The sequence below is a fragment of the Schistocerca piceifrons genome, chromosome 2 (assembly GCF_021461385.2).
Source record: "Schistocerca piceifrons isolate TAMUIC-IGC-003096 chromosome 2, iqSchPice1.1, whole genome shotgun sequence".
Lineage (NCBI taxonomy): Eukaryota > Metazoa > Arthropoda > Insecta > Orthoptera > Acrididae > Schistocerca > Schistocerca piceifrons.
Window position 1 is genome coordinate 610,597,230 of NC_060139.1, and position 23,793 is coordinate 610,621,022.

A 23,793-nucleotide genomic window follows, 5' to 3' on the forward strand; every position below is an offset into this window, starting at 1 on the left:
TGTTCTACAGTACATCATCATCTCAAAAATTTTGGAGATTGATGTCAGCAGTGAGTAAGTTGGTATGATGAAGTTTGCAGGTTCAAGTTACAGAGCAGTTGTGAAAGGTTTGTGTCATCATGAAGAAAAATTTGCAGTTAGAGAAAAAAAATTGAAATAGCTTGTAGGAAAGACAGTTCAGCTGTGATGAAGATTAAAAATGTTAATAATTTTAACCTAAAGTCACTGGTTACTGAGTGGAATAAAAAGATAGTTGAGTGTCTTTAGGCATTTTAATCTGAAGTTAGGTTTTTTACTGTGTAAAGTGAACAAATGAAAACCAGCAGAAATAACATATTGGTGTTACAACTTGTTTGAAGCCATCAAGAATAGGTTAGATTGCTTGGGAAGTAGTGTAGGTTAAAAATTATAAGAGGAGGTGTATAGTGGAAATATGCAAACAGAATGAAATACCTCTCTTCTCATCTCATCTGTCATAACCTAATGAAGACATAGCTACTACTTCATGATATTATCCAAGTTCAGCTCCATGTGTATTAGTTAAAAGAAGACATCACCAGAGGTGTGTCTACCTTTGTTAAACCATTATGTGGTTTATCATCATTTTTATTACCAAATCTGTGTCGTTCACTGGCTGGATGAACTGCATCAAACTGATATGTTACTATACGAATAATATTTAACATTACAACAAATTTCCACAGATTAAGTATTTTATAATAAAACACATTTCATCTGCTGTTTGCATTTTAGTTCTTTGACAGATTTGCAATTTTAGTGCAAGTTCAGTAAATCCAATAACTTTCTTCAAAGAAAAAAAATTCCTGGATGGAGGATAGTGGTCATACTTTTAAGTCTCTTGGAACTTTGTTTTTGAATCTCTCCTGTGGCAGGACATGCACTTCCATTGGTAGCAGTCCAAACATTCTCAGGGCAATTGTTGGAAAGCAGTCTCCTGTTTTGGACAGCCAATAGATTGGTACATTTATAATGACTTTGTGACAGGTGTTGTGGTCGTGTATCTCGTGCCTCCTACTGAAGGGATGTAGATCTTTAGTAACATGAAGGAGGCACAGTGACTATAAACAGTCATTACTCCCAGTTTTGTGAATAATAATGGCCTGCAGTACTCCTGCCTCCTACTTGATGTCAGGCTCCTTATTGCTTCTCTCTCTCTCTCTCTCTCTCTCTCTCTCTCTCTCTCTCTCTCTCTCTCGCTCTCTCTATCTATCTATCTTCTATCTCTATTTCATAAGACCACCAGACCACCATAGTGTAGTGTTTAGCTTACTGTAGGTAGTAGGTTTGAGTATGATAGCTTGCCAGGTATTTTTCTTTCTTTTTACATCTTTATCAAAATGACATTTTTATTTGATTAATTGGGTAAATATAATTTCTTTATTTGTAGTGTTTTGAAGCATAATTTTAGTCATTGTATTAACTTTACTTCCTCTCATTTTTCCCTTGATTCAGTTTTCACTTGGAATTTTTGTTCATGTGATTTTGATTATTTTTGTATACTTACTTTGATTTAATGTCTTCCTGTTCATCATTTTATATTGTTGCCCCTATTATTGCAATTGTTATTTCTACTACTCATTTTGCTTGAATTTTGTTTTATTTGTAAAACACTCTTTTGTTTAAATCTTTATCTGAATTTCTTTGTCCATGATGTAAGGAGAGTTTGTAACTGTTTGTGTGATAATTACGATTCAAAGAAATGTACATCATGATACAAAAAAGAATTTTTTAACTGTTGAATCAGTATTTTTTAACATTAAATATTATGACAAATAAATAAAAATAATTAAAATAACATGGACAAAGATGCCAAATGGAAAAAGAACAAAAGGAATTGAAAAATGAGAGCAATTAAAAAAACTTACATGGTGATTAAAATGATATGACAAAAATTAGAAATAAAAAAAATATATTTCAACTCATTACTGGATATGGTTAATGATCAGTCTTTTCGATAAAAATTAAAAAAGAATAGATAGCATCCACCAGGACTTGAACCTGCAAACTTCATCATACCAACTTACTCACTGCTGACATCAATCTCCAAAATTTTTGAGATGATGATGTACTGTAGAACAGTATCTCATCTTAACAACAATAGTGTATTTAGCAAATCACAGCTTGGGCTTGAGAAGGGCTCCTATACTGAGAATGCTGACTCTCCAGATTTTACAAGCATTAAATAATAAAATAGTGGTGATTGGTATTTTCTGTGACATTTCTAAGGCATATGAGAAATTGAGAATGATGGTGTTCTCTTAGATCAGGGGCAGGTAGGAATCCTGCACGTGTGCAGTTAACAGGTGTTCTGCGTGCACACAGGGGCAAGCTGCCACCCGCTTCTCTCCCCTCCCCACCATACCGTCTCTCCGCTGCTTCCTCTGTAATGCATTTTGTTTCCTGGCCTGCTTTATTGAATGAGGGAATAAGGTAAGTAGGAGTGCTTGAAAGAAATCATGGTTTGAAAGAGTACCTATTACCTATGATATGTTTTATTTAATTATCAAAGGTGGCGTTTACAATACGTTTAATGTCTGGAACAAAATTCCTACATACAGACAAACGCAAACAGTTACGTAAATTTTCATTACTGATGTTTGCTCTTAACCAAGACTTATTAATTTTTGTAACAGAAAAAAATCTCTTACAAACGTATGTCAAGCCAAACCTTGACATTATCTTCGTGGCTTCACGATGGAGACGAGGAAACTCTTGCTGTGGAAAGTCGTGATAAAAATCTACTATGCATCTTGCCAAAAGGAACTTGTCTCTCAGACGAGAATTATGCTGTAGAGTGTAGATCTATTAATTCCATTTGCAAACTAGGATGATTATCATATACAGAAACAGCAAATTGTCTCGAGAACTATTCAAAACCTTGGGATAAGTATGATATATCCCCAAATCGCTTGAGAAATTCCTGTTTTATTACACTAAGTACGGGAACGTATTGAAATTTATTATAATGGCGTTCAATATTAAACTTCTGCTAACCAGCGAGAATACTGTCACATATTATACATTTCGAATTTTCACGTTTTTGCAGAATGAAAAAATGATTCTCCCATTCCTTTTTAAAAGATAGCAAATCTCCACTTCTCCGTTTCCTTGATTCACTCTGCATTTTCCGGTTCTTTAAATACAACATTCACTACGTAGTGGTCGCTTCGCTTCAACGTCTGCATGTTAGCCTGGTACTACACTGCCGCAACCTCCTGGCTGTCGCCACTGCCCCGTTCGACGATTGCACGCGAGCAGCACAAGTGCAGCGCTGTGTGCTCATGAGTCGCGTGCAACGTTTGCCCGCCCCTGTCTCAGATAAATTGATGTTTTATGTGATTGATGGTATAGCCACCCAAAGGATAATATCATATCGAACCAAAAGAATGCAGAAAGTTGTACTCATTAATTCAAGCAATATAATTCAGGGACATAATTCTGACTGGGGAGAAATCTCGTAGGGTTCGCCAAGGTTGAATCTTAGGCCCAGTACTGTTCCTCATATATGTAAATGATCTTCCATCTGATGTACAAGAAGTAGAAATAGTTCTTTTGCAGATGACACTGGTATTGTAATCAATCCAAGCATATGTACAACAACAGAAGAAATTGTAAACAGAGTTCTTAAAAGTATCGTTGACTGGTTTTCTGTGAAGGGTCTCGTCCTCAGTTTGTAAAAGACACAACTTATTCAGCTCTGTACATTTAGGGGTACTGCACCAGTGATAAGTGTAACACATGGTGAGGAGATAATAAATAGGATGGAAACTTCAGAATTGTTAGGGGTCCATATTGATGAGAATTCAAATTGGAAAAAAATGTATTTCGGAATTAAAATTTGAAAACAAACCGAGAAAGTTTATCCTTGACAATTCCTTCTATTCCGTGGAAGAATTTCTATTACTGTATTGTGTAAAAGGTGGTGAATAGGAATTACTAACTCACATCTGTAGATCTTTTTTTCGTTTTGTAATAAAAAAATTAAAAAAAACTTAGAAGTCTTCAGAATGCAACCGTGTGTACAAATTAATGTGTGATGTGAATATAAAACTTGTTCCACTTCATTACGATCAATCATCCAAAGTGATTCATGGAACATGCAACAATAACTAACTGTCTAATTCACTAATGTACACTGCCATTTGAAAAATCAGTGTTATTTTCAGGACTCTAAATGTATATTGAGAAATTCTTGTTTGCCAGATACTCACAAATTGGGGCCTAGCAGGATGAATGACTGCTGTGTGATTGAATTGAAATGAATTTTATTTGATCCTATAGGCTTACATTGTATACATTAAATACACACATAATATAGGACATGTCAAAAGCAAAAACCATTTATCGTTACTTATTACCTAAGGAGGCAGCCATTTTGATTGCACTATACATCATCATTGATTATAAAGAATGAAACATACAAATTTAATTTGATATGTAGTCTTCAGTACTGTAAAATTCCCTATCCACCAGGTAGTCTTTTAAGTTTCTTTGGAAAGTTAGTGTCATGTAAACTGTCATGCAGGTTTTTAAGCAAACTTCTTAGTAATTTGATACTTGAGTCAGTGTGATTCATTATCAAGCATTGTCAGTTGGTAGGATATGCTTTGTACATCCTTCTTCTGTGTTGCAGATATGTACACTAGTATTGTAATCCACTCTGAACTATCTTTTGTGCTGCACATTATCAATTTACATATGTACAAAGACGTAAAAGTGAAGGTGCCTATAGATTTTTTAAAGCAATTTCTGCATGCTTCAGAAGTCCTTCTTAGAATGATTCTGACCGTTTTGTTTCTGGAATGTTTGTGTTTCCCAACACTGTCAATCCATACTGCAGAAACAGTTCAAAAAATCCATGGTATTTTGTGCACAGGAGTTCTTTCTATGCATATTATAACTGCTGCTGCATTATGAGTTTCTTACAGGCAGAATTAATATGCTGTTTCCATTTCAGCTCATTATCTACAGTAGTATCTAAGAATCTAGTGGACTCTTACTTCTTTCAGTTCTTATTTGTTTCTGAACACTGCATACAATGTTTTTTTTCCCCCATGAGCCATGGTGATGCATACTTTGCAACTTCTCTCAAGTTGTTCCACATTTTGCTCAGTGTTAAGTAAATATTTTCTTCTCTTTCTCTTCAACACCTGTACCATTTGTGAAAAGATTAAACTATAATGCTCCCATTATCAAACTGTACGGTACTCTGTATTTAGTGGATTTGGTTTGTAAGTAGTAGGAGTTTTCTATTGATACATATTGTTTCCTTTTACATATGTATGATTGTGTCCAGTTTCCTGGTTGCCCTCAATTCCCATAGTCTTCCAGTTTTCAATATTTCATGGACAAGTGTCAAATGCTTTGGAGGGACCCAGAGACATTGCAGATACAAATTTTCTTTTTCCTAGAGGCACTCTGTAACATACTGTCAGACTGGCAATTGCTTATTCTGCAGATTTTCGCTTTCTGAAACCATGCTGTGATGGTACAGGAACATTACATGTAGCCAGAGAAACAGATAATATATCATACAGACATTTTCAGAATTTTTTAGAGACCTAATATCAGTGAGACAGGTGTGTAGTTATTGGGGTCATCCTTACCCTCTTTTGTGTATAGTGATACAAAACTACATACCTTTAGTTTTTCTGGAAAAATTTCATCTCCCTTATCAGCTATTGCATTTACAAAAAAAAGTAAGTCTGATGGCAACAGCCAAGGTAGCAGGAAGCAAGCATCCTGTTGTTGTTGTTGTGGTCTTCAGTCCTGAGACTGGTTTGATGCAGCTCTCCATGCTACTCTATCCTGTGCAAGCTTCTTCATCTCCCAGTACCTACTGCAACCTACGTCCTTCTGAATCTGCTTAGTGTATTGATCTCTTGGTCTCCCTCTATGATTTTTACCCTCCACGCTGCCCTCCAATGCTAAATTTGTGATCCCTTGATGCCTCAAAACATGTCCTACCAACCGATCCCTTCTTCTAGTCAAGTTGTGCCACAAACTTCTCTTCTCCCCAATCCTATTCAATACCTCCTCATTAGTTACTACCCACCTTATCTTCAGCATTCTTCTGTAGCACCACATTTCGAAAGCTTCTATTCTCTTCCTGTCCAAACTGGTTATCGTCCATGTTTCACTTCCATACATGGCTACACTCCATACCAATACTTTCAGAAACGACTTCCTGACACTTAAATCTATACTCGATGTTAACAAATTTCTCTTCTTCAGAAACGATTTCCTTGCCATTGCCAGTCTACATTTTATATCCTCTCTACTTCGACCATCATCAGTTATTTTACTCCCTAAATAGCAAAACTCCTTTACTACTTTAAGTGCCTCATTTCCTAATCTAATCCCCTCAGCATCACCCGATTTAATTTGACTACATTCCATTATCCTCGTTTTGCTTTTGTTGATGTTCATCTTATATCCCCCTTTCAAGACACTGCCCATTCCGTTCAACTGCTCTTCCAAGTCCTTTGCTGTCTCTGACAGAATTACAATGTCATCGGCGAACCTCAAAGTTTTTATTTCTTCTCCATGGATTTTAATACCTACTCCGAATTTTTCTTTTGTTTCCTTTACTGCTTGCCCAATATACAGATTGAATAACATCGGGGAGAGGCTACAACCCTGTCTCACTACTTTCCCAACCACTGCTTCCCTTTCATGCCCCTCGACTCTTGTAATTGCCATCTGGTTTCTGTACAAATTGTAAATAGCCTTTCGCTCCCTGTATTTTACCTCTGCCACCTTCAGAATTTGAAAGAGAGTATTCCAGTTAACGTTGTCAAAAGCTTTCTCTAAGTCTACAAATGCTAGAAACGTAGGTTTACCTTTTCTTAATCTGTCTTCTAAGATAAGTCGTAAGGTTAGTATTGCCTCGCGTGTTCCAACATTTCTACGGAATCCAAACTGATCTTCCCCGAGGTCCGCTTCTACCAGCATCCTATCAGAGATAAATAGTTGCTGGTGTGACCACAGGGTGGTGCAACTACAACACACAAGTAATATGGGCAGCACAAAATGAAACAAGTAATAAACCTTTATTTAAAAAAGATACATTTAGACCAGAGATCTCCAAACTTTTTTGTCTTGTAGACCAACTGACTTTTTTTCAGGTTTGGGCAGACACCTGCCTTTCGTATATTAAATGTTTGCAGATTCATCAACTTCATATATATAAAGATGATATCTGTTCTTTCGAACACGTTCAAGAGAATAGGTACCAGTTCATTTTTAGAATGAAATTAAAATGAAATCACTAAGCTTAGCTGCATACAGGCGTTGATATACGTCAGTGAGGACAGTCGAAAATGTGTGCCCTGACCGGGACTCGAATCGGGATCTCCTGCTTACATGGTTGCCATTCTATCCATCTGAGCCACCGAGGACACAGAGGATAGTGCGACTCCTGGGACTTATCTCCGGTGCACATCCCGTGAGACCTACATTTCCAACTTACTGTCTCACACTATATTCATAGTGCCCCTGCCAGTTATACTCATTACTCGTGGCTTTTTGCCGATTCCCATAAGAGTTCGGGCACTGTTTCAAAGATTCCGTGACTTACCAAACGGGAAAGCGCTGGTAGATAGACACAATAAAAAAACACAAACACACACACAAAATTTCAAGCTTTCGCAACCAATGGTTGCTTCGTCAGGAAAGAGGGGAGGAGAGGGAAAGGCGAAAGGATGTGGGTTTTAAGGGAGAGGGTAAGGAGTCATTCCAATCCCGGGAGTGGAAAGACTTATCTTAGGGGGAAAAAAGGGACAGGTATACACTCGCGCGCGCGCGCACACACACACATATCCATCCACACATATCAGACACACCCCTAAGGTAAGTCTTTCCATTCCCGGGATTGGAATGACTCCTTACACTCTCCCTTAAAACCCACATCCTTTCGTCTTTCCCTCTCCTTCCCTCTTTCCTGACGAAGCAACCGTTGGTTGCGAAAGCTTGAAATTTTGTGTGTTTGTGTTTTTTTATTGTGTCTATCTACCAGCGCTTTCCCGTTTGGTAAGTCATGGAATCTTTGTTTTTAATTTAGGCAGGGGCACAATGAATATAGTGCGGGACAATAAGTTGGGAATGTGGGTCTCACGGGAGGCGTGCCAGAGATAAGTCCCTGCAGTTGCACTATCCTCTGTGTTCTCAGTGGCTCAGACGGATAGAGCGTCTGTCATGTAAGCAGGAGATCCCATATTTTTGACTGTCCCCGTTGACGTATATCGACGCCTGTATGCAGCTAAGTGTAGTGATTTCATAGTAATTTCATCATCAACTTCAAATGTATTTTTGTCATATGATACAGTGCTACTCACTTTAATAGGTTGAACTACAGATGAGCAATATAAGGAAAAGATAGTGCTACTTACCATAAAGATGACATGTTAAGTTGTAAACAGGCCCAATAAAAAGACACATACAGGTAAACTTTTGGCGAATCCTTCATCAGAAAAATAAAGAGACACACACACACACACACACACACACACACACACACACACACACACACACACACACTCATTCATTCACACAAGCAAGCACACCTCATGCACAAATGACCATCTCTGGCGGCTCGGACTGGTCTGAAGAAAAATATCAGCAAGCACTGCGACCCTTTTACACAAGGTATGAAGATGGGAAAGTTATCAAAACCTTTCTCGTGGTAGTTCATAATAATCTTGTCAAAAATAAGGCTTTTGACAGGAAGTGTACTTCAGTGTGAAGGAGTAATCGATCAAAGTTCTTGTCATTTTCTTCTCGTAACTGTGCAAATAACTTTTACTTCAACTTGTCATCTCAAATTTTGTCTACTGTTTTAATGACAAATGGAAGAGACGGGTGCAAACTACCGCTCAGACTTTTCGAAACTGATTGTTGTCAACAGATGACACTGTGTATTGCAAACACCCCAGGTACATTTTGTTTTAAATGATTCATAAATCCATGATAGTGCCCACACGTGGCATATTCTTCACCTGTTGTTGCTGATATTACATTTGATAAAGGGATTGCTTTTTTCATAGAATAATCTTTCATAACATTAAATATTTATTCACCTTTTGTGTGTGTTATCACAGTTCTCATGAAGAGCAGTTATTTATGGATTTCTTAGTCCATAACAAAATGAACATATGCCAGTAATAATGCTTCATTACAAGATAATGTTGACTCATCCATTTGTTTTGAGAGAATGTCTTTTGCAAATAATTATGCAAGATGTTTTGAGTATTGAAATTCGTTTCGTTAACACGTCTTTTGAGTACATCATAAGCAGGTTTGGGTAGAACAGTTGTTAAAACTTCAATGGCTGACAAAATTATCTGTTCCCCGATGGTATGTAAATTTTCCAGATTTAGTGATAAGTAGCAAGATGATGTAAGGCACTTGCAGACCATCACCATCTTTTTCTGAAATTGAAGTTAACATACTGTCCACTGTGGGGCTCTTTTGCAGCTTTTCTTTAAGTACTTGAAAGCATTTCAGACCATTACCTTTCTTGTCAAGGTGACACCTCAGATGATCCCCCAGCGTGGAAGCTCTCGTAGTGTCATTGCTTCACACTTTGTTGGTTAAAAGGCACATAGGTAATCATTTGTCTGACAGTGAGGAATGAAACCAACCTTTAAATACTCGACACTAATGTCTACATTTACTTTTAGAGTCTGACATCTTTAGTATGAGTTACCTTTGGATAAGAATTAAGCTATTTAGATAAATATGATACGACATTAGCAATCAAAATTGATCCTCTCAACCTCAAGTCATGGCTGGCATGTCTCTATACAACTGAAGTAACTACAAAGATAAAATTTGATAAAAAATGACTTTCCTCCAACGTTTCCAAACATGGTGACATTACTTCCTCACACCTGTTTTGTGTGCAACCACTGCCAAACTTAGTGCTGTAACACAGAACCTTGTGTATGGGGCCATTGTGAAGTGGTTGTTGTGCTGTGTTGTGTAATGTCAGAAATTGAAATGGCTCCAGATGAGTGAGAATCTCTTCCTGGCCCATGATGGGCAGTGCTGGATACTCTTTTCACTCCTTGGAGAACAACAATGGGTAGTACTTTACTGAGTGGAGCTAGAAAGGTAATTAATGATGTTGCGAGCAAGAGAGTGAAAATAAAAAAGTTACTTCACAGTCTCTTTCAGCAGATGAGACAAACAGTGATGTACAGAGGACCAAGCTTCAGTTCTGTGAGAAGAATTCGGAATTTCAATTGTGACTTCCCTAACTGGGTATACATTTAATGCACTCCTTCCTTTTTTATTCCCCTGCTGACATGGACCACTTGAAGGTTGGAGTCAACTCCTGGGGATCGATATAGACCAATTTGGGAATCACTCGTTTACTCAGCTTTGAGGGGTGGATGGTATATGACTCTGTAGCTAAAGTTCTATATACTGTTCTAACATGAAAGAAAACTATTTTTTTAGACATTCAGCCTGAGCTGCTGTAACTAAAAGTCATTGTTTTGGCACACAGATGGAAATATAACTTGATAATTGGTGTTTACTGTCTGATGATCACATGTTAATAGCTGGCTACAACACTGGCAAATGATGTTATGTGTTGGATCGAACTGGTACTGTATGAACTGTGACAGGAACTGAAGCTCTGTGAACCAATGATCTGCGTGAACTGTAACTGCACCTGGCGAACTGGCCAAGTGCTTCTGCGTGTCAGCTGTTGTTCACAATTGGCTGAATAGTATTGCATCTGTGATCAGTTTTGCAGAAGAGGAAAGTAGTTCCAGGTATCAGCACCCTCTGTGGCAGCTGATATTGCTGTAAGCAGATGGACTAGACCGTTTGAAGGAAGTGTGAATTGAAGAAAGTATAAATTCACCAGATGATTTCTGGAACTTCAGTTGTGGTATAGTTTTCCTCAGTTCATCTTCTTTGATAGGTTTCAAGATCATGGTTCTTTGATACCTGATATCTTATACCTAGGTCCCTAACCTGCATAACCATGCAGGTGGTTTCAAAAAATTGATCCCACCCCGGGGGCCCTCTCGTTTTAAGTCTCTCATTGTTTAAAAGTATCCCTGTGTCAGAGTCAATTGGTTGGTTTGGGGAAGGGGACGAAACAGCGAGGTCATCGGTCTCATTGGATTAGGGAAGAATAGTGAAGGAAATTGGCCATGCCCTTTCAAAGGAACTATACCAGCATTTGCCTGAAGCAATTTAGGGAAAGCATGGAAAACCTAAATCAGGATGGCCGGACACAGATTTGAACTGTTATCCTCCCGAATATGAGTCCAGTGTGCTAACCACTGCGTGACCTCACTCGGTGCTGTCAGAGTAGTACCTCTCTCGTAACACAGCAATACTTTAATTTAATCAGCCAGGTTACGTACAAGAGCTGTTACTTTCTTGCGTGGTATCTGGAAACAAGAATTTTCCAAAAATCTTGTCCACTTCCTCTCACCATCAGAGTAGCTTAACTTATTTGCCTGATTTCTGACAAATTTTTTGCCGAGCTCCACCATTTGCCCAGAACCTCTCCCTTGAATCCATTTCCCTCTTCACCCCTATGACACCCTGCACATCCACTTTCTATATGATACCCAAAATCCACAATACCAACAATCCTGGATGTCCCATTGTAGCTGGTTATTGTACCCCCACTGAAAGAATCTCACCCCTCATTGACTAACACCTCTAACCAATAGCCCATAATCTAGCCTCCCACATCAAAGATATCAACCACTCCTTTCACCAACTCTCCACAATCCTCACCATACATTCCTTACCCCTTTACCTCCTGAATCCCTACTCTTCACTATTGATGCCATTTCCATATACACCAACATCCTTTGTGCCAGTGGTCTTCCCACTATCGAACACCGTCTTTCCCAACGTCCTTCAGACTCCAAAACCAGTACCTCATTCCTCAAACGCATTACTAACTTTTTTCCGACTCACAACTACTTCTCCTTTGAAGGGAAGGTATAAAAACAAATCCATGGCACAGCCATGGGCAACTGCACGACACCCTCCTATGCCAACCTGATTATGGGCCATCTAGAAGAGATCACCTTTGCCTCCCAAAATACCAAACCGCTAATCTGGTTTATGTTCATTGATGATAACTTTGTGATCTGGACTAAGTGCCAAGACACCCTATCCTCATTCCTTCACAACCTCAACACCTTCTCTCCCATCCACTTTACCTGGTCTTGCTCAACCCAGTGTGCCATCTTCCTGGACTATGACACTCTCCTCCACCAACAGTAGCTGCATTTTGAAAGCTGTCATCCCCTCCCCACCAAGAAAATCCCTCTGATACAGCCTGGCAATGTGGGGACAGCATATCTGCAGTAACAAGAATTCCCTTGCTCAGTATGCTGAGGGTCTCACAAGGCCCTTCACAGGCAGGTGCTACCCCCCAGACCTAGTCGGCAAACAGATCTCTCGCATCATTTCCCCAAGCTCCCCCAATCCTCCCACTGTCCCCAAGAACCAGATACAAAGCAGTGCCCCCTTGATCATCGAATATCACCTCAGACAGGAACAACTGAACCACATCCTTCGTCTGGGCTTTGATTATCTATCCTCATGCCCTGCAATGAGGGACATCCTACCCAAGATCATTCTCGCCCCTCCTAAAGTGGTGTTCCATCACCCACACAACCTCCACAACATCCTAGGCCATCACTACTCACAGTTCCAATCCCTTGCCACAGGGATTACATTCCTGTGAAATACCCAGGTTCAAGACCTGCCCAATCCACACACCCAGCACTCCTATTGCAGTCCTGTCACAGGCTTATCGTACATGATCAGAGGCTGGCCACCTGTGATAGCAGCCATGTTGTATGCAAGTTTTACTGCAGCCATTGCACAACTTTTTAGATTGGTTTGACTGCCATCCAGCTGTCCACCAGGCTGAATGGCCACTGCCAAACTGTGCCATACAGAAAAGTAGACCACCCTGAGGCACACCAGCTTTTCTGAACTGCGCAAGTGGGAATTATCCTTAAATCACATTCTCCACTCCCAGCCTGAATCTAAGGTAACCTACCGTCCCCACACCCTCCACCCAACAGTTTCTGCCCCTATCATCCCCTCCCTATTTATGCCCCCTCACCCACTTTGTGTGCCTAATTCTATCCATGTGCCCAAGCATCTTTCCTCTTTCCTGCTTCTCTCCTTTTCTGCTCCCTCCCCCCTCCCCACCCCCCTGCGGGTTCGGGGATCAGAATAGGCCCGCGGTATTCCTGCCTGTCGTAAGAGGCGACTAAAAGGAGTCTCAAATGTTTCGGCCTTCTGTGATGGTCCCCTCTCGGGTTTGACCTCCATCTTTCTAAATCATTCCGAAGAGCGAGCCAATTGGGGAAAGGCGCCTTGATTATCTATCCTCATGCCCTGCAATGAGGGACATCCTACCCAAGATCATTCTCGCCCCTCCTAAAGTGGTGTTCCATCACCCACACAACCTCCACAACATCCTAGCCCATCACTACTCACAGTGCGATTAGACCTTTCGCCGGCTTTCTCGTCGTTGCAATGGCGTCCCGCTCGTTTTCGATCTCTTGGGCGAGGATACGTCCCTGGGTGAGATTACCACACTGCACTCTGCAGTGTTTCTTTTAACTGCGATGACGACCTTGGACATTTTTGCACCTAAGATCCAGCACGGTAGCCAGTCCGTTGTGGTGGGGCCGCCATGTACCCTCTTGGTTGTAGCCCCCTGACAACACAGGGATCGCTCTACTGATGCCTGCGCCGTTAACTCCCCATGTATGCCAAGGAGTAGATGCCTATCCTACTGGGGTATCGGGACTCCCGGCAACGGCCATCCTGCCAGGTGGCCTTTGCTGTGGCTGGGTGGCGCCCGTGGGGAGGGCCCTTGGTCGGAGTAGGTGGCATCAGGGCGGATGACCCGCAATGAAGCGTGGTACATCATCTCTCGCTGGTGGCCAGCCGCCAGCAGTCTCTAAGCGTTCTCGGGCTCAATTTAATGCTTAGAAGTACGATCCGAAAACGTTCCCCTCCCTGGCCACGCCGTGGGAAGAGCGTAAGTCTCAGGATGGAGGTACCAGTTATTCGCCACGATTTTTAGTTTGCACGAGAGCTGATGAGGAGTCTTTTCTCTCCACAAAGCCTCAGTTCTTCGTCGAGCATTTAGGGGACAAGTTTGGGGAGGTGGAGGGCTTGTCTAAAATGCGCTCTGGGTTAGTACTGATACAAACGGCATCCTCCGCCCAGTCACGCAGGTTACTTCCTTGTGACAAGTTGGGGGATGTTAACGTTACTATTACACCACATAAGAGTTTAAATATGGTCCAGGGTGTTATTTTCCATAGGGACCTTCTTTTGCAGTCTGATGACGAGCTGCGCGCTAACTTAGAACGTAGAAGTGTTCATTTCGTCCGGCGCGTCCATCGGGGTCCGAGGGACAATCAGGTTGCTACCGGTGCCTTTTCTTGGCCTTAGAGGGTGATACGTTACCGGGAAAGGTCAAGGTGATGGTCTACCGATGTGACGTCAAGCCCTATATCCCTCCCCCGATGCGGTGCTTCAAGTGCTGGAAGTTCGGCCATATGTCTTCCCGCTGCACTTCCAGCCTCACATGTCGAGATTGCGGACGCCCATCTCATCCCGATACTCCATGTGCCCCGCCTCCCATCTGCGTCAACTGCGGGGAGCACCATTCACCTTGCTCGCCAGACTGCAGAGTGTTCCAGAAAGAGCGCAAAATCATGGAATATAAGACCCTGGACCAGCTGACCTATACTGAGGCCAAAAGGAAATATGACAGACTCCATCCCGTGAGAATGACATCTTCTTATGCAGCTGCTACAACAACTGTGCTAGCCCCATCAGTTTCGCGACTTCCAGCCAGCTCGATCAGCAGTAAGACTCCTCCTGCCCCCTTGCCCGTGGGGGGCTCTACCCAACCGGTTGCTCCTGCACCACCTACCTCAGGAGCAACCTCCTCCCACCCGTCGCGGACGTCCGTCCCCGCTTCTCAGCCGGAGAAGCGTCTAACTTCTTCGGCTAGTCTCGCCCGTAAGAGTTCACTTGGGACCCTCCCTTCCCATGGTTCCACTAGCGGGAAGTATGACGGCCGCCAGTGGCATAAGTCCTCACCAGCGGCCGGGCGTAGGGCTTCACGATCCTCCTCTGTCCCGGAGACTGAATCGGTGAAGCCTTCCCAGCCGGTGAAACCCAAGGTTCAGCGAGAGAAGTCCAAGCGAAAGACCTCTAAGGCCAAAGAACTTGCGGTGGCACCAACCCCACCGCACCTTTCGCGCTCTGCGTCTGCGGATGAAGTCGAGATTCTGGCGGCCGCTGAGGACCTTGATCTCGCTGGTCCCTCAGACGCCATGGATGCCTCTCGTACGGGTACTGAATCAGTGGCAGTGGGTGAACAAGTGGCGTAAATTGCCTTCCCAGTCCTTTCACGCCTTTCTCAGCCATGGACAATATCATCCTCCAGTGGAACTGCGGCGGTTTTTTCCACCATCTAGCTGAGCTCCAACAACTTATCAGCCTTCGCCCTTTCTTCTGCATTGCTCTTCAGGAAACTTGGTTTCCAGCAATGCGAACCCCCGCCCTCCGTGGCTATCGGGGTTATTATAAGAACCGGGCAGCATATGAAAGGGTGTCGGGTGGCGTCTGCCTCTATGTCCTTCACACTCTGCACAGCGAGTCTGTCCCTCTCCAAACGCCTTTAGAGGCTGTCGCTGTTCAGGTGTGGACGCCACAGGCTGTTACCGTCTGCAGTCTTTACCTTCCGCCGGATGGTGATGTCTCGCAGCATGTCCTGGCTGCGCTGATAGCCCAATTGCCGCCACCTTTCTTGCTATTGGGCGACTTCAACGCCCATAACCCTCTGTGGGGTGGGTCAGAGGCAACAGGTTGAGGCGCCATCGTTGAGCATTTATTGTCGCAGCTCGATCTCTTGATTTTAAATGATGGTGCCTTCACACACTTAAGTGTGGCGCATGGCACATACTCCGCCGTTGACCTTTCAATCTGTAGCCCTAGCCTCTTACCGTCTGTCCAATGGAGTGTGCATGACGATCTGTGTGGTAGTGACCACTTTCCGATCTTTCTGTCACTACCACAGCGTCACTCTTCTGGGCGCCCTAGCAGATGGGCTATGAATAAGGCTGACTGGGACTTGTTCTCCTCCACTGCCACTCTTGAGCCTCTCTCTAATGACGACATTGATGCGGTGGTTCAATCGGTCACCACCGGCATCGTTACTGCCGTCGAATCTGCCATTCCCCGCTCCTCTGGGTCCCCTCGGCGGCGGACTGTGCCTTGGTGGTCGCCTGAGATCGCTGCAGCGATTACAGATCGCCGGTGGGCGCTACAGCGTCACAAGCGACATCCCTGCATTGAACACCTGATCACCTTCAAACGGCTGCGTGCGCGGGCCCGCCGCCTTATCCGCCAAAGCAAGCAGGAGTGCTGGGAGCGGTACGTGTCCACCATTGGCCTCCATGTCACTCCATCGCAGGTCTGGGCCAAGATTCGACGCGTCTACGGCTATCGGCCACCTGCCAGTGTCCCTGCGCTCTCACTGAATGGAGCAGTTTGTACTGCCTCCAACGTCATTGCAAACCACTTAGCAGAGCATTTTGCTATGAGTTCCGCTTCTGCGAATTACCCTAAGGTCTTCCGCTCCATTAAAGAGCGGATGGAACGTCGGAGCCTTTCGTTTCGCACCAACCAACCAGAATCGTACAATGTTCCATTCAGTGAGTGGGAATTCCGCAGTGCCCTTGCCGCTTGTCCTGATACCGCTCCTGGACCAGATAGCATCCACTGCCAGATGCTGAAACACCTCTCAGTGGACTGCCAGCGGTGGCTCCTCGACCTTTACAACCGTATTTGGGTCGAGGGTGAGTTTCCGTCGCAGTGGCGGGCAAGTATCGTTATCCCCATTCTGAAACCAGGCACGAACCCTTTGGCGGTGGACAGCTACCGCCCCATTAGCCTCACCAACGTTCTTTGCAAGCTTCTCGAACGGATGGTGAGCCGGCGCTTGACTTGGGTACTGGAGTCTCGGGGCCTTCTGGCACCATCTCAGGGTGGGTTCCGTAAAGGCCGCTCCGCCGCCGACAATCTGGTGAGCCTGGAGTCGGCCATCCGTACTGCCTTTGCCCGCCGTCAGCACCTGGTCGCTGTCTTTTTCGACATGTGGAAGGCGTACGATACGACATGGCGTGATCACATCCTTTCTACGCTTCACGGATGGGGTCTTCGGGGCCCTCTGCCGATCTTTATCAGAAATTTTCTGTCGTGTCGTACCTTCCGCGTGCAAGTCGCAGCCTCATATGGTTCCACCCACGTCCAGGAGAACGGTGTGCCACAGGGTTCTGTTTTAAGTGTCTGCCTGTTTTTAATAGCCATTAACGGGCTCGCTGCGGCCGTGGGAAATTCTGTCTCTGCTTCCCTGTATGCTGACGACTTCTGCCTTTATTACAGCTCTACTGGCATTGCAGCTGTTGAACGTCAGCTACAGGGTGCTATCCGCAAGGCGCAGTCTTGGGCTGTAGCTCATGGGTTCCAGTTTTTGGCAGCCAAGACCTGCGTAATGCATTTCTGCCGGCGACGCACTGTCCACCCGGAGCCGCGGCTTTATCTTGCCGGTGAACTTCTTTCAGTGGTGGAATCACACAGGTTTTTGGGGGTGGTTTTCGATGCCCGGTTGACTTGGCTGCCTCATATCCGGCAGCTTAAACAGGCGTGTTGGCGGCATCTAAACGCTCTGAGATGCTTGAGCCACACCCGCTGGGGCGCCAACCGATTTGCCCTGTTGCGGCTCTACCAGGCGTTAATCCAATCCCGTCTGGATTATGGGAGCCTGGCTTATGGCTCAGCATCCCCCTCTGCGTTGCGGGTGCTGGACCCAATACTACACAGCGGGATCCGACTTGCCACTGGTGCCTTCCGCACCAGCCCTGTGGACAGCATCCTTGTTGAGGCAGGTGTCCCTCCACTGCGGGTACGACGCCAACAATTACTGGCTGCTTATGCTGCCCATGTTTTTAGTTTGCCCGGGCATCCAAATTACCGTGTCCTGTTCCCGCAGTCGGTTGTCCATCTGCTGGACCGTCGGCCCCGGTCGGGTTGTCTGATCGCCGTACGCGTCAAGGAGCTTCTCTGCGTGCTTGGGTTTTTCCCTGTTCCACCTCCTTTCCAGGTGCCTCTGCGTACACCCCCGTGGTGTGTTCCTCGCCCTTGCCTTCGGCTCGGCTTGGCACAGGGCTCGAAGGACTCGGTCCCTCCAGAGGCCTTCCGCCGCCGCTTTTATGCCATCCTTGCCACGTATCAGGGCTCTGGAATTGTTTACACTGACGGTTCGATGGTTGCTGGTCGTGTCGGGTATGCGCTAACTCTAGGGGACCATTCCGAACAACGGTCCTTGGCAGCTGGCTGCAGCGTTTACACTGCTGAGCTGGTCGCCATCTTTCGAGCCCTAGCGTATATCCGCTCCTGCTCAGGTGAGTCCTTCGTGATCTGTAGCGATTCCCTGAGCGGTTTACGAGCTCTCGACCAGTGTTTTCCTCGTTCTCGTCTGGTGATGGCTATCCATGAGTCCCTGCATACTCTTGCGCGTTACGGCCGCTCTGTGGTCTTTGTGTGGACCCCCGGTCATGTCGGTATCCCGGGCAATGAACATGTTGACCGCCTGGCGAAAGAGGCCACGTGTAAACCATCTCTGGGTGTTGGCCTCCCAGAGACTGATTTGTGGGCAGTCCTCCTCCGAAAAGTTTTTGTGCTTTGGGACGCTGAATGGCGCGATCAGATCACACCCAATAAACTCCGTGCCATTAAGGAGACGACGACTGTCTGGCGGTCATCCATGCGAGCCAACCGCAGGGACTCAGTCGTCCTTTGTCGGCTCCGCATTGGCCACTCTCGGCTAACACACAGTTATTTACTGCGCCGGGAGGACCCTCCTGTCTGTCGCTGCGGGGCGGCTTTGACAGTGGCCCACATTCTGTTGGCTTGCCCCCTTTTAGCTGTGGTCAGGCAGACATTTGCGCTGCCTGATACGCTCCCTGCCGTTTTATCTGATGACCCTGTTATGGCTGCCTTAGTTTTACGTTTTGTTAGGGCAGGGAGTTTTTATTCTTTAATCTGAGTGTTTCTGTTTTATTTTATTGTTTTGTGTTGATTCTGGCCTTTGGCCTACGGTTTTAAACTAAGTTTTTAATGTGTTTTCGGTGGCTAGCTTTTCCATTTTTTTTTTGTTCCTATGGTCGGCCAGCCACCGTCACACTCAGTGTGATTCTATTTCGTTTTGTCTGGTCCTTGTCTGTTTCTTTTGTTCTGTGTCGTCTGTCTCCTATTCCGTTGAACATTTTTATTCTCTGTGGGTATTTTTAGTATTTTGGAAAAAGGGACCGATGACCTCTGCAGTTTGGTCCCTTTGATCCTTAAACCAACCAACCAACCAACCAACCCCCTCCCCACCCCACAGCCTACCAGTGCTGCACGCACCTGGTGGCAGTCTTGTCATGCCTCTTTCTAGTCCCTGCACAGTTTGCCAGACAGCAGACCTCTGTCCCCCCATCCATACCCTGCTGTCCCTTCCCCACCCTCTCCAGATTGCTGCTTCCATTCAACGTGACAATTGTAATCCAGTCCGAGCTGTTGGAGATGGCGGACACATGCACATGAGGTTTGCTTGCTGGTATGAATAAGTGTGTGTGTGTGTGTGTGTGTGTGTGTGTTTCCTTTTCGGGAGAAGGCATCGGCCAAACAACTAAATGTATAACAGTTTTTTCATTGCGCCTGTCTGCAGCTCAACATGTCATCTTAATGTTCAGTAGCAATCTATCTTTTCCATTATATTGTTGAACATATATAAGATAGAGATTGATAGGTAGATATATTTACATTCCACAAATCCATACTAAGGTGATCCTCAAGGTTGCATAACATGTCATAAAAAACAAAAATATGTAATACACATGTACAAAAGAAGAGATATGCTAATGTTTCTTTCACAGCTCCTAAGTTAAATATTTAGTCAAATGGCCTCATGTGAGAACACATGTTACTTGCAGTTGTTGTGGAACATTGTTTCAGCATTCTTAATGTTATAACCTCCAGTAAAGTACCACCAACATTGAAGTTCGTTTCAGAGCAGTTTCAAGACAGACGCATTTGCTTTCAGTATCTCAAAATTATGCCTATAGCTGGGTTATACCACTTTCATAAAGAAAAGTAAATTAGCTGGAACCAGAACTGGAAAGTGTGGTGCCTGGATTTGAGACCCCTCAAGAGATGTTTGGATCCTAGATGGAAGACGAGCAGCTGCATTGTGTGGGATGAAGTCTCACACGGACCTACCTTTGTGATTTCTCGTGGTACCTGACTGCCACTTTGTATTTCAATCAAATTGGTGGAACCGTATTTCATTACCAGTTATGATGATGAATATTGATTTTAATATTTCAGCACCTGCTAATAGAACTCCAAAAACTAAGCTGGCTGTTCTTGGTTTCGGACAGCATTCACCAGCTGCAGACCTTAATAAAATGAGTTGTACCATAACTGTGTAAATCTTATACTTGATTTTCATCTTCAAGGATATTTATTTTATGTCTGACTGTGTTGAGCCAATGGAATACCATGCCTGTGGAATGAGAAAAAATACAAAAAATCCTCCAAAACACTGATTTTGAATAACCCACTTGTAAATTATGAAGGAAAAGGAAGGAAAATTAGAGTTTAGAATTTTTTAAGGATGAAATCATTAGAGCAGGGAACAAGCTCAGACCAGGGAAGAATTTGAATGAAAATTGACCTTGGCCTTCAATAAAAACATTCCAGCATTCAACTTAAGCATTTTAGAAAAGCAGGTGTTTTCTAATTCTGGCTAGTCATATGAGGATTTGAACTATCATTCCTGAGAATACAAGTTCTATCACTGTGCCATCTTGTAAGATAACCAACCTGACTTCTGTAGTCTCTTCTTCGTTGCCTGTTTGGTAGCACACAAGTTTGTATTCATGAACCTGAAAATCTTAATGAATACTGGATTGTGTTTACTTAATAATGAAAGCAACACCACAATTTTGGTTTCACTTTTTCACACATTGATTAAACAAGAAATAATATTATTGAGGTATGCGTCTTAACTTTGCTGCGCAAGTAATGCCTAAATTAGGTGAGGTGTTGCAGCCAACAACAATCCAGTAGCAGGATTTGTTGGATACATTATATTGCTGTTGAAGCAATGTATTTAGAAACATTGTCCAGGAATGAGTACTTGCTCTAAAAGTCACCAAACCAAAATGATTGAGGGTGGCACAGAATACAGTTCACATTTACATCAGTCATCACAGTAAACACAGTATCTTGCTGCAGTTGTTCAAAGAATTTTCACAGAGACATTTCACATGAGCCTCCCCTTAATTAAATATGCTACTTATACTAGTTAGTTGGTGTGGAGAAAGCAGTAGACTGATCTTTCTACTATTTACAACATTATTAAGTCCAAATTAAAATTAATACTTTACAGGAAAAATCCTGTATGGAATACAAGGAATGGAAGGAGCAATGTTAACCAATCACAATATAGTTAAAGTATAGAAAGGCACACATACAAAATTGAAAACATTATTAAGCTTGCAGAAAGTGTCCTCCTTCAGAGATAACCAAATCCTTCCTAGCCACCCAAGGTTCTAAATCACTTGAGTGCTTAAGGATCATTGATGATCTTTACAATTTGGAAGCAAATATAAGATACTGTACCCTTATACCTCAACAGCTTCTCCTCTGTCCATTTCACCTGATCCACTTCATTCCAGTGTGCCACTTTCATGGATATTGAGATCTGACTCTTCAATACTCCATTGAAACTTTCATCCATATAAAGCCCACCATCCATCAACAGTACCTCCAGTTGAGTTGCTACCATCCGCTCTGCTCTAAAAAGTCTCTCTCATAGAGTCTATCTGCCTATAAATGGCACATCTAAAGTTACCAGCAGTGTTTTGCCCAGTATACTGTAGCTGTTACTAACACATTTCCAGACAGAGATTGCCAAACTTTGTTGACAAACAGACTTCCCATAGCCTCATTTAGAAGAAGTCCCTCCCTACCTCATTGGGATTTTGTTCATGGCAGTAACGTGTTCAGCTCCTCAACTATACAGTGAGTCGTCACCTTTACCCTTCCCATTATTTCTTAATTATGTCAGTTTTATCATCACTTGATATTCTCAGCCATCACCCACTGTTCCATTTAGTTGTATTTTCTTTACCTTTCGTATTAGCACAGCAGTGAAACTCAGTAATTTAGTTTGATAGATTAGTTTTAATTATTTTCTTTATATCTTTATTGATAGACAGGTAATTTCATTGCTTTTTACAGTGATTTCAGTAAACTTCAAGTTGTATGGTTAAGGGAACATCAAGTGAGCACTGCTGGTAGTCCAGGTGAGCTATTCCAACTGTGTCCAAGAATTCGGGAGCTTGATCTCTCAAGGAATCTGCTGAATAACTGGACAGCAGTGGCCGAAATAGCTATTCAACTACAGTTCCTGCGGATACTGAATGTTAGGTAATTTTTATTGTGTGGAGATGATGGATGATAACTGTAAAAAAGATGATATGTGATTACTTTAAAAAAAAAGAAATTTGAGTTTGGCTTGCATCCACATATTATTTTATTTAACTTCCTTATTTATTTTTCAGTGAGAATCACTTAGTGATACCAGATGATGCTTTATCTCTGAAGTCGTCATTTCTATCATTGGAACATATCATAGTTGGAAAAATGTCATACTCCTGGTGTGATGTATTGATTTGCGCCACCATGTGGCCTCATATCCATAAGTTGCAGGTTTGTATTGTGCTACAGAAAACTTTTAGACATAATTTTTATGCTTTAAATGGTGCCAGACAGAACAAAATTATATGGAAAAATGTTGTGAAAGCAACACAGCAGATGGTAAATAATAATTTAATTTTAAAACTTAACAGTAAGACAGATGCTGTTTGGTCTATTCTTCCAGTCTAATCAGCAAGATTGGTGAAAGTAGCTGCAATCCCAATTCAAAATTTTATTACAAAATGTAATATTATGCTGAGTAATTAATTTTAATCCTGACATTGAAAAATCACTATGACTTTAGAAAGCAATTTTGCCCGGAAGATTAGCAAAGTGTTAGATCATGGGAACCAAGTTGCAGGTATCTTCCATAATTTCAAGTCCTTAAACTTAGTTAACCATTCCTTGATTATCTCCGGTTTGAGAAATACAGGATTAGGGACAGCACTCTAGAATGGCTTATATCATACCTTATGAACAGAAGCCAACAATGATTTTCACTGTGAATGCAATGAATTATTGTTTGAAACGGTGTACAATATGATATGCTTAAAGTTCTATTACAGGATGTACATAAATCTGGGAACACTTTCAATTATTTATTACACAAGAACTAAACATTGTACAGATGTCATACATATTGCATTTTGAAGAGAAACTCTGAAAGTTTTTTTTACAAACATTCGATATGCAAACCATGAGTAACCCATTAGGGTTTCTCTTAAAAATGACATATGTGTGATATCTTTACAACGTTTGGTTCTTGTGCAATAAATAATTGAAAGTGTTCCCAGACTTTATGTACACCCTGTATAAGGCCTGTTCAATGTAAGTCTCTTGCACATAGATTTATATTCTGTCAGTAATAATTGGAAATAATAATCTGTATTAATTAAAGGTAAGTCCTGAATGTTGTAACACCTTTGATATATTAGA

The 23,793-nt window shown here is 42.9% G+C and overlaps 1 protein-coding gene across 3 annotated transcripts in view; it reads left to right on the forward strand.

The window, feature by feature from the left end:
• LOC124777690 (tubulin-specific chaperone E) overlaps positions 1–23,793 on the forward strand; it is a 70,207-nt gene that overhangs the window by 16,062 nt on the left and 30,352 nt on the right. For all 3 annotated transcript variants that reach the window (XR_007015767.1, XM_047253171.1, XM_047253170.1), the window contains exons 4-5: positions 22,399–22,587; positions 22,722–22,869. Coding sequence is in view for 2 of the 3 variants with exons in the window: in XM_047253171.1 (XP_047109127.1) it covers positions 22,399–22,587; positions 22,722–22,869 (337 nt within the window). In the remaining variant the exon portion in view is untranslated. The remainder of the gene's footprint in view (positions 1–22,398; positions 22,588–22,721; positions 22,870–23,793) is intronic.